The 12476-nt window shown below is 36.7% G+C and overlaps 1 protein-coding gene across 1 annotated transcript in view; it reads left to right on the top strand.

The window, feature by feature from the left end:
* LOC139715370 (ankycorbin-like) overlaps positions 1-12476 on the top strand; it is a 51251-nt gene that overhangs the window by 13849 nt on the left and 24926 nt on the right. Inside the window, exon 2 of the mRNA XM_071626943.1 lies at positions 1930-2111. Coding sequence (XP_071483044.1) covers positions 2073-2111 — 39 coding nt within the window. The 5' untranslated portion in view covers positions 1930-2072. The remainder of the gene's footprint in view (positions 1-1929; positions 2112-12476) is intronic.

The following is a 12476-nucleotide window of genomic DNA, read 5'->3' as shown; positions in this document are numbered from 1 at the left end:
AGAAGTAACTACCCTGATAAAAATACAGGGCATCCTACATACTCAGGTTGGTCACAAAAATATAGAATATGATTAAATATGATTATGATGGTAGATATTTGGGGAATATTGTTCCCTTGACAATCTGGCTCAGTATTTTTAAAACTGATTCTACCTAAATGATTATGCAAAAATTTGTTTATGGGTATTTTGCAAAATACCCATAAACATGGTTCTCAACACACAAAACAAATGGGGGACAAAGGGCATGCATACTCAGGTTGGTCATAGAAATATAGAAATATGATTGAATGTGATTATGATAGTAAATATTTGGGGAATATTATTTCCTTGACAATCTGGATCAGTATTTGAGTAGTTTCAACTGATTTTATTTCAATAATTATGCAAAATACCCATAAACATGGTTCTCCACACACTAAACGAATGGGGGACAAAGTGTCCCATACGTAACTGTCCAATACGTAACACGTCATGTCTGTCTTTAATTAGAACCTGTAATTAGAGCTTTTTGCCTCATGACATGAAACTTACAACCTCTAATAATCTTGAGTGTTGTGACTTTCATCACAGTGAGTTACAAGTTGTAGAATGAAATACTTTCAGCGAGTTTTGAGGTTGAAAAAAATGTCCAAAAAAACAAAATTTTTCTCGTCCCATACGTAACGGCACATATTTTCTCTTCTAGAATATAATTGTGAAGGTCATTTTTCTCCATATTTTACATGATTATACTTCTCCTAGATATCAATCACCATGATAAAGTTCAATATGATCAAAGGCCATTAACACTACACTGTAGTTTTCAGGTCATAAAAGTATCTGAATGTCCCATACGTAACGCGCGCGTTATCTTGGACTTGCCCATATCTCAGCCATTTGAAAACCAATTTTCATCAAATAAATGTTGAATCCTTCTTAAAATTACATGCTCTTTCATATTTCATATGAGGTATCTCATTATCTCACTTAGGAATGTTCAAAGCATGAATCACCACCTCAACCAGTACTGTACAGTCCCTTTAAGGTTAAAAGATTTTTAAAAAAGGGTGAGTACAGTAACAAAACTTCAGAATTACAAATCTTAAGATCATCTTCAGATAAATGAACTTTTGGAGTGATGAATTTTCTCATTTTTTAAATTAACAAACCTTATTTCATATTTGGAACAATGAACCTCATCTCACTACCGGAATTGCAAACTTTCGAAATAACAAATCTTCGAAAGAAAGAAGCTTCAGAATAACAAATCTTATCTCATTTTCTTATTAACAGACCCTCGGAGTAAGGAATGCTGTGAGCAGCCACCCTTAAAGGAGCCTTTGGAATAACAAACTTTGGAAATCGTAAACCTTTGGAATAAAAAAACTGTAACCAATTCCTAACAATCACTTTTCTGCTTGTGTTTTCAAACTAGACACATGAAAGTACCAACCTCTTTTTGCTCTCTCTCTCTCTCTCTGTTCGTCAAATATAACATTTAAACTAAATCAATTTTTTTATTTGACATATCTTTCCAGCATATTGTATACATGATGAATATTCAATAAACAACGTATGCAATACAGGCCCCTATGCTTTGTGCATTTTATCATTATGTATTTGTATGCTCTTCAACATTTCATGGGGTTTTCTGAATATCTCGCAAGCTGAATCCGCACCTCTACCAATACTATACAATCCATTTGATTGAAGGACACTTCAAAAAGTTGCATCATGGTAAATTTATGTTCAAGCTCAGAGGAGAGTTGAACCCGATGGGATGTTACGAGATTTATGCTACAGTTTAATGGCGTTATTGGAAAAAAGAGAGAAGCTAAATTTCCCTTTCCCACTTTTGAATGAGCCACTCTTTTAGTCTTGTTGAAATTTCTGACTCTATGAATCAATCAATAATGAAACATGGATTGTTATCCTTTTTTTTTTTAGGTCATCCCCACAGACAGACTGAGAATATTCACTTGGCTGATCCTGGGAAAATATACTGAGATGTTCTGTGACAGTTGAACATTTACTCAAGACACAATTTTTTTTTTTTTTTTACATTTGGATGAGAGATACACAAAGTCACAATGTTCAAGAAACTTAAACGGCAGAACAGAGACAAGGAGGTAAGTGACTAAAATCTCTAATTTTGTTTGTTGATTGTGATTTTTGTGTCTTGTCGATTTACTGTGAAGCTGACAGCAATCTGAAGCAAGTAGGATTGCAAAGTCTATCGAGAAACCAAATAAAAATTTAATAAATGTTTAAATATGAGTATAGAGATATGGGCTGCTCTTCAGGGCACTGTTGATACACTGTGATATTGCCCCAGGATCTCAACTCCATGCTATGAATTGAGAATTGAGGAGCTTGCTTCAAGGGTCATAGCATGGAGTTAAGATCCTGAGGGGCAATGATATTGAGGGATAAACTAAAAATTGCGTTTAAATGCAACTCTGAAAATCACCGCAAGTGCGTTGCTGAATGCATTTGACTCATACGCAAATATGCAACTTTCACCGTGACCGAACTTAGTAGCAGGGGAAAGAGTTTGCAACATTTACAGTTTCAAGCTACCAAATCGCAGTGCAGCTTCATGAAATATAATGAAAAAGAGGTAACAAATTTTTACAGATCTTTATGCCGAATGTTTAAATGTCAGTCAGAAGATTCAAAAGTCCAAAAATGGAATAAAGTTTGTTTTTCTGAAGGTTAGTAAATCCGAAAAAAAAGAAAGATGTTTTCTGATTAATGAACTTCTCTTTTTTTTTTCATAGGGGACCCGCTGTACAAAGCTGTAATGCTGTGTATCAGAGCGCGAGAACAATTCTTTTTCAGAATATGGCTATAGGAATTTGAGCCAAAAAAACATGGCGACTTAGGAGAGGAAATTTATACAATTTTTTGCTTAGTCAGTACTGAAAATCATTTTGAAAAAATCATACAAAATCAAATGGGAGTCTTTTCAACAACCGACTGAATTTCAATGAGAAAGTTGCATGCGATTTTGGGAATTTGCATTTAATTTTTTAACTTTAAAACATTAACTTTTGAGAAATGGGCCCAGGTTTCCAAACACGCCCTCTCATAATCTCTCTAGACATTTTGCAGTTGGTGCATTGTCTGTCACTAATCCGCGTGTGATTTATGCATGAACTAAAATATGATCGCTGCTAAGATACAGTAGACATGTTTCGACGGCAAAATGAGTGAGATTAGGATAGCGATCCGCATCACAATCCAAATATCTTACTCTGTAGAGGGGAAATAAATGCATTTATAAGTCGACATGTTTTGCTTGGTCCCAATTATGTCGACTTAGGCAAGGCTGACTGTATTATATAATTGTAAATAATGCCCTCAACGACCACGGCCACCATATTTCAAAATGGCTGCCATTGTATTTTTAGCTCACCTGAGCCAAAGGCTCAAGTGAGCTATTGCGATCGCCCTTCGTCCGGCGTCCGTCGTGCGTCGTGCGTCGTGCGTCGTGCGTCGTCCGTCGTCCGTCGTCCGTCGTGCGTCGTCCGTCGTGCGTCGTGCGTAAACTTTTTACATTTTCATCTTCTTCTTGAAAACCCCAAGACCGATTTTCATCAAACTTGGCAGGTAGCATCCCTAGGGGGTTAGGAACTCAATTTGTTAAAATGGGCACCATGACCCACCCAGGGGGCCCCCAGGGGGGCCCAAACCCCCCAAAATTAAGGAATCTTTAAAAATCTTCTTCTCTAGAACCAGAAGTGATAGAGCTAAGTTAATACTATGAGTTAGTTCATTGATGACTGTAGTTTCAAGTTTGTTCATGGCAGAATCAGGGATGCCCCTCTTGGGACCCAGGGGAGGGGGGTGGGGAGGGGTTCTAATGGGGCCTAAATTGTACATTTTCATCTTCTTCTTGAGAACCCCATGACTCATTTTCACCAAACTTGGCAGGTAGCATCCCTAGGGGGTTAGGAACTCAATTTGTTGAAATGGGCACCATGACCCACCCAGGGGGCCCCCAGGGGACCCCCAGGGGGCCCACATCCCCCAAAATTAAGGAATCTTTAAAAATCTTCTTCTCTAGAACCAGAAGTGATGGAGCTAAGTTAATACTATGAGTTAGTACATTGATGACTGCAGTTTCAAGTTTGTTCATGGCAGAATCAGGGGTGCCCCCCTTGGGACCCAGGGGAGGGAGGTGAGGAGGGGTCCTAATGGGGCCTAAATTGTACATTTTTATCTTCTTTTTTAGAACCCCATGACCCATTTTCACCAAACTTGGCAGGTAGCATCCCTAAGGGGTTAGGATCTCAATTTGTTAAAATGGGCACCATGTCCCACCCAGGGGGCCCCCAGGGGGGCCCAAACCCCCCAAATGAAGGAATCGTTAAAAATTTTCTCTAGAATCAGAAGTTATACAGCTAAGATAATACTATGAGTGAGTACATTAATGACTGTAGTTTCGAGTTTGTTCATAGGAGATCCAGGGGTGCCCCTCTTGGGGGCAGGGGTGGGGGGGGGGGGTTGGTTAGGAAGGTCCAAATGGGGGCCTGAATCGTACATTGTCATCTTCTTCCTGAAAACCTCATGATAGATTTTCGTCAAACTTGGCAGGTAGCATCCTTAGGGGGTCAGGATCTCAATTTATCAAAATGGGCACCATGCCCCACCCAGAGGGCCCCAGGGGGCCCCCAATTCCCCAAATTAAGGAATCTTTAAAAATTTGGGCCCTTATTGTACATTTTCATCTTCTACTTCAGAATGCCTGGTCAAATTTTGGTAGAGCTGTGAATAATTTAGATTAGTGACTGCGTGAAAGGTGAACTTGCGATACTCAGGTGAGCGCTAGACCCGCGGGTCTCTTGTTTTTTTGTGTGTAAGAATTTGCTGATTTCAGCAAGAAAAGTCAATTAGATGTGCACGCAAAAGGAAAATTATGTTTAACAGAAAATACATATTATGCCATCTTAATTGGCCGTAGAAGCAATTTTTCAAATTGATTACCATACAGTTGTAGATGCCATTGTATAGATTTTTAAAATGCTTATTTTTTTCAAAGGAAAAGCCAATAGAATTTTGCACACAAGTTGATAACTGTGTTAAAATATATACAGATTTTAGGCCATTATTGAATTGTGCCCTCAAAACTTATGGCACCTATGTTTAAAAATGGCTGTTGCAGACGCTATTTTCTTTTAAAAAAGAAAACTATATCAGGGTTCTCGCCAGGAATTTCTTCACGTTTGTCGGCACTTACACGCGCTGTTCAGGGGGTGGGTACGGGAGGGGGGTTCCCCCTGCCGCGCGAAGCGTTTAAGCCTTCGCTAATGCTGTACAACACAATAAAATCGCCGCTAAAAATGCCACTAAATGCGACATTTTCACGGAGATGTGATGAGCATTGTGAGGGGCATATTCTCACAGAAACAATGCAGAATCTCCCTACCTTTTGTTGGCAGCAGTTCCTATTTAAAATAAATGAAAGAGAAGTAGGTGCCGATGGTGAAGGTTCCATTTTCTTTAAGGCCTTTCCTGTTTCACTGTTGCAATATAATGAGCCGTCTCTGCATGGCAACAACGCGCGCCGTGTACTAACTACTAGTAGTGTTTTTGCTTTCTCACCGTCTGCTCGACCACGTGGTAGGCCTACTGTATGCAGATGCGCGAGAATCAAGAACTTTCGGGACATCGTTGCACTTTCCTTTCTGGGTATACTGCGGTAGTTTGGCCGTGACATCAAAGAGATATCATACAAAAGTGTACCTCCCTGATTACACGATTGATGGTCGTTATTCCGAAGGTTTGTTTAATCATAAAGTGAAACGATTCATTACTGATTATTTCGAAGGTTTATTAATCGAAAACAACAACAACACCACCAAAGGTCGGTACTACAGATGAATGTTCAAAATAAGCAAAACTGATTTCGTTCGGAGAATAACAAACATTTTTTTCTTTATTATTTTCTGATCAACGAACCTTCAGAAAAGAATCTAGTAATCTATCATCGTTATTGTTTCGGAATAACAAACCTTCAGAGTACGAAAACTGTAACCGTTTTGGGGCCGTCGTTTTATTCCGAAATTTTACTGAGAACGTTCGAAATAATAAAACTGATTTCATTTGGAAATAAACGAACATTTCTTTTTTATCGTTTTCCGATTAACGATCGTTCAGAATTAAGAATCTATAGTACATTGTATTTTATCATCAGTATTCTTTTGGATTAATGAACCTTCAGAGTGAAAGAAAACTGTAACCGTTTTGGGGCCCTCGTTTTATTCCGAAATTGTACTGGCAGAACTTAATAACAAAACTGATTTCGTTTGAAAATAAATGAACATTTCTTCTTAATCGTTTTCCGATTAATGATCGTTCAGAATTAAGAATCTATAGTATTTTTTCGGATTAACCAACCTTCAGAATAAAAGAAAACTGTAACCGTTTTGGGGCCGTCGTTTTACTCCGAAATTACTGGCAGAACATTCGAAATAACAAAACTGATTTCGTTTGGAAATAAACGAACATTTCTTCTTTATCGTTTTCCAATTAACGATCGTTCAGAATTCAGAATCAGTAGTATTTTGTCATCATTATTCTTTCGGATTAACGAACCTTCAGAAAAGAATCTAGTAATCTATCATCGTTATTGTTTCGGAATAACAAACCTTCAGAGTACGAAAAGTGTAACCGTTTTGGGGCCGTCGTTTTATTCCGAAATTTTACTGAGAACGTTCGAAATAATAAAACTGATTTCGTTTGGAAATAAACGAACATTTCTTTTTTATCGTTTTCCGATTAACGATCGTTCAGAATTAAGAATCTATAGTACATTGTATTTTATCATCAGTATTCTTTTGGATTAATCAACCTTCAGAGTGAAAGAAAACTGTAACCGTTTTGGGGCCCTCGTTTTATTCCGAAATTATACTGGCAGAACTTAATAACAAAACTGATTTCGTTTGAAAATAAATGAACATTTCTTCTTAATCGTTTTCCGATTAATGATCGTTCAGAATTAAGAATCTATAGTATTTTATCATCATTATTTTTTCGGATTAACCAACCTTCAGAATAAAAGAAAACTGTAACCGTTTTGGGGCCGTCGTTTTACTCTGAAATTACTGGCAGAACATTCGAAATAACAAAACTGATTTCGTTTGGAAATAAACAAACATTTCTTTTTTATCGTTTTCCGATTAACGATCGTTCAGAATTAAGAATCTATAGTACATTGTATTTTATCATCAGTATTCTTTTGGATTAATCAACCTTCAGAGTGAAAGAAAACTGTAACCGTTTTGGGGCCCTCGTTTTATTCCGAAATTATACTGGCAGAACTTAATAACAAAACTGATTTCGTTTGAAAATAAATGAACATTTCTTCTTAATCGTTTTCCGATTAATGATCGTTCAGAATTAAGAATCTATAGTATTTTATCATCATTATTTTTTCGGATTAACCAACCTTCAGAATAAAAGAAAACTGTAACCGTTTTGGGGCCGTCGTTTTACTCCGAAATTACTGGCAGAACATTCGAAATAACAAAACTGATTTCGTTTGGAAATAAACGAACATTTCTTTTTTATCGTTTTCCGATTAACGATCATTCAGAATTAAGAATCTATAGTACATTGTATTTTATCATCAGTATTCTTTTGGATTAATCAACCTTCAGAGTGAAAGAAAACTGTAACCGTTTTGGGGCCCTCGTTTTATTCCGAAATTATACTGGCAGAACTTAATAACAAAACTGATTTCGTTTGAAAATAAATGAACATTTCTTCTTAATCGTTTTCCGATTAATGATCGTTCAGAATTAAGAATCTATAGGGCAATTCCGCAGTTAGGTGGACATGACATGGATAAAAGAAATGTGCCTCTTTATCTTACTCCTTGATTTAGGTATCAACTAATGCCATGGATGTTCATCAATCATTAAGGTCTTTCAAATTCAGTAGATTTTATTTTTCGTATTTATTGATTTTGCGAGATCTAAAACCATCATCTAAAATGTACATGTGGGACTGGGGATGTTGAAATTCACTTAAATGCAAATTACAGTGGGTTCCTTTGAAATTTTTTCCTCAAAGCTTTGCTAAAGGGTAAAAGATGAATACATTTAAATACTCCAGAAGTCACGTGACATTTTGTCAATTACAAAAGGGTGAAATGACCTGCGGAATTACTCCGGACAAATGTAACGTTACTAACCGTAACGTTACTAACCATGCTTTTGGGGGTCTAACTAAAAAATTATCGCTGGAACTGCTAAAAAAATTTGCATGAACATTTGTCATGATGCAATAATTGAAATTAATGCAATACTTTGTTTGAAGTAACTTGAATTTTTGCACACTTTTTGTTACAAGACATTGATTTTTTTGTCATGTCCTTTTTTCGTAACGTTACTAACCAGCCCTTTAAGTTGCCATAGCAATTCTAATATTTCTTGGATTATATTCATTCTTTTCTGTATCATAAACATGGGAAGGATGAATATGTTTTTGACATAATTTTGACTTGAAATGAATAAATGGTAATTTTGTAGTAAAAACAAATATCTAAATTTGTTCAAATGTAACGTTACTAACCGCGGAATTGCCCTATAGTATTTTATCATCATTATTTTTTCGGATTAACCAACCTTCAGAATAAAAGAAAACTGTAACCGTTTTGGGGCCGTCGTTTTACTCCGAAATTACTGGCAGAACATTCGAAATAACAAAACTGATTTCGTTTGGAAATAAACGAACATTTCTTCTTCATCGTTTTCCAATTAACGATCGTTCAGAATTCAGAATCTGTAGTATTTTGTCATCATTATTCTTTCGGATTAACGAACCTTCAGAGTAAAAAAAAACTGTACCGTTTTGGGACTGTCGTTTTATTCCGAAATTATACTGGCAGAACGTTCGAAATAACAAAACTGATTTCGTTGTGAAATTAACAGACATTTTTTTGTTATTATTTTTGGAATAACGAACCTTCAGAATAAAGAATCTAGCATTATTTTATAATTTCTGTTGGAGTAACGAACCCTCAGAGTAAGAAAACTGTAACTGTTTTGGGGCAGTCGTTTATTCCGAAATTTCACTGGCAGAACGTTCGAAATGACACACTGATTTCGTTTTGAAATTTACAAACCTTCAGAATAAAGAATCTAGTATTATTTTGTCAGAGTAACAAACCCTCAGAGTACAAAAAGCAACTGTTTTGTGCCGTCATTTTATTTCGAAATTTCACTGGCAGAACGTTCGAAATGACAACTGATTTCGTTTTGAAATTTACGGACATTTTTTTCTTTACTATTTTTTGGTTAACGAACCTTCAGAATATAGAATGTAGTACTATTTCATTACTATTTTTTCTGTCGGAGTAACGAACCCTCAGAGTAAGAAAACCGTAATGGTTTTATTCCAAAATTTCACTGGCAGAACGTTCGAAAAAACAAAACTGATTTCATTTGGAAATTAACGGACATTGTTTCTTTATTATTTTCCGATTAATGAACCTTAAGAATAACAAGGAATGTAGTATTACTCTATCATTATTTCGGAACAAACCCTCAGAGTATCAACGTTTTGGGGCCATCACTTTACTCTGAAATTTCACTGGCAGTGAACTGAACACTGGCTAACCAAACTGCCTTGTGTGAATGTGAAAAACATTGTTAACTTTCACTAAATCAAGAACTGATCTGGAAGGAGAACAATTCATGTGTTAACGAAAAATCAAAACTGCGTCACAGATATACAATGTATGTATGCCTTGGCCGTCATTGCTAAAGAGAATAACATTTTGCTCTCTCCCGTAAAAAAAAAAAAAAATGCTCGACAGTTAAGCGCATGAAATGTCAAAATAATATTTTTTACATTACGTGAACAACCAAACATTCTTTATTTTAGATAAAAAAATTATTATAAATAGATAAAGAATGTTTGGTTGTTCATGTCAAAACGTGGGCCTCTGCGTGCGGTATCCATTATTAATTTTACGCGGGAAAAGCATAGCTCCTTGAAGCAAGAGCATGAAAAAAAAAATCGGAATAAACACACACACACACACACACACACAAAAACCAAACTTCCCTAATCAACATTAATATAATACATTAATACGTTGTGTTCATGAATCCCAAACGGATCCATTTTCACACATTTGCAGTGATTGGGACAGAGAAGGGATGGAAGTACGAAATGGAAAGGAGAGCAAACTTCATATCGGTGATGGAGAACAAATATTTCAATAATGAATTAAAAAGGGGGAAGAGAGAGGGCTCAGAACTCCGCCCATCTATGGATCATTATACCTAAATTAAACTATCTAATCCTTACATTATCAAAATTTCCGAGAAAATTGAATTCAATTCCATTCATAACTTTTTTGAGTTATCTAGCCAGAAAAAAAAAAAAGATTAACCTTGGTGGTGATATTAACTGATGCTGGTGTAGAGAAAAACAAAGACAGCTTGCTCAAAAGATTTCCTTCTTTTAGTTTAATTTCTCCCCTGTCATTCCTATCGTTCTCCTCCCATGAACCCTTGCCATGCATGGACGATGAACAAAACAAAATGTTATCGATGCTGCAATAAAAAAAGAAGAAAGAAACATGTGCTCAAAGCAAATTATCTACAATTTTCAAGTTGAACAAATCAATGTTCGTAATGCAGAATAACAAAAAAAAAACAGGACCACAGGCAGTGGGGAAACTTGATATCATGGACATTTCCACGAAAGCCAGGTGTCAGATAAAGGAATGCAGCGCGTACTCCCACCTTACTTCAGTGGTCGTAAACAGCGTGTAAATAGCATGGAAACCAGCTGGGAACAGCGATGAATGATTATAGTCATTTATTTTCTGCCCATGTAGGCCCCCTAACCCTGTTACAAACCAAGCCAGAAGCACGTGGAGCATTACGTACGTTGAACTTGAAAGACCATCATGACAAAGTTACTAATTTCGGCCAGGAGAAGGAAAATGGAATATTCACGAATGACGTTTACGAATCAATGGAAAGTGAAAAGGCTCAAATGGAACGCATGGTTTTTTAAATAAAAGATAACCCGCTGAATCTAAAAAAAAAAAAATTAAACTATGCATTTGCTTTCTACTCCATCGCACTTTTTTTCTTTTTTTCCTTTTTACGAACGATGGAGGTAATTTTCTCTTTGCGGCAATGCTTTGAGCGCATCTAATTTTGCGTCATTGCCGATGGCAAGCTTCCTAAAGAATTGATACGAATACTTTCAAATATACGAAACAAAGTCTAAAAATCCTGGATCCTGGCGGTGAATTCCGCTAGTATTATAAATCCTGTTCACTACCAAAGCTTAATCATCTGCTTCTTGCGCCATTTTACCAACCAACTGTTCCTGAAAAATTCATCCTAATCTGTTCCCAAATTTTGACATATTTTGTGAATAGAGAGACAGACAGGCAGACAAACGAACAAACAAAACAAAGCAGCAAAAAAATGCATCCTTTGGCGGAGGGGGGCATGCATTTCATATCGTTTGTTTTTGCGTAACCCAACAACAAGCGTGACAACAAGCGAGCACGTGTCAGCCTTCCTCAGCCTCCCTCGGCCTCCGACCCTCTCTTTCCGTCCTCTCTCTCCCTCTCACAATACCGTCATGTATGTACACACGGGTGGCTGTCTGTGGCTAGGTGCAACTTCACACAAATTGCTGTGTGTGTGGATCCCAAATCAGAGTGCATGTGAGTAAGCGAGTGTGTAGTGTGCAGCTATGTAGAGCCGTGTTGTTGTGATCTGTGACTGTGTGGATAACTTTTTGTGCTTGCAAACTGCTACTCTTTTCAACATCTAGCTTCTTTTCTAGCCAGATAATCAAGAGTGAAAAAAGGCGAGAAATTATGGTCCGAAGTTAGCGTCAAGCAAGTTCACGCATGGTATTACCCTTGTCGGCAAATTTTACCCTCGTCGGCAATTGTTTCTTCACACCGCACGCTTGCCGGCGCTGACAAGGGTGATATATGCTGGCGAGTTCCCTGTATCTATAATTTTGTACACAGGTTGACAATTAGATTAAAGATTTAGATCATTAAAGGGATCATATAGTTTTGGTTGAGACCTAATTTCAGGTTTCTTAAATTTTTTTGTGAGAGAATGAGAAACCTCTTATGAAATATTTAAAGAGCATGTAATTCCACGAGGAATTCAACGTTTATTTGATGAAAATTGGTTTTGAAATGGCTGAGATATATCTAAAACAGAGCAATTCTAATAAAGTGTGGGACCCACATTTTATTACGATTGCTTTACTTTGTTTTTGGATCTTTCAGTCATTCCAAACCAGATTTTCATCAAATAAACTTTGAAATCCTCTTAAAATGGTATGCTCAGTACTATTTCATAATAAAGTGTTTTCTTGGTATCTCGCGAAAAGTTAAAAGCCCAGTTCTCATCTCCACCATTACTGTACCATCCCTTTAAATCTTGATATTGTTCCATCGCAAATTTTCAAGGGAAAAATCAATTTTAAAG

Source organism: Diadema antillarum, unplaced genomic scaffold, assembly GCF_040938485.1.
Source record: "Diadema antillarum isolate AM-2024a unplaced genomic scaffold, OU_Dant_1.0 scf00000047, whole genome shotgun sequence".
Taxonomy (NCBI): Eukaryota; Metazoa; Echinodermata; class Echinoidea; order Diadematoida; family Diadematidae; genus Diadema; species Diadema antillarum.
The sequence above is the reverse complement of the archived record's forward strand: the minus strand, read 5'-3'. Positions and strand labels throughout refer to the sequence as shown.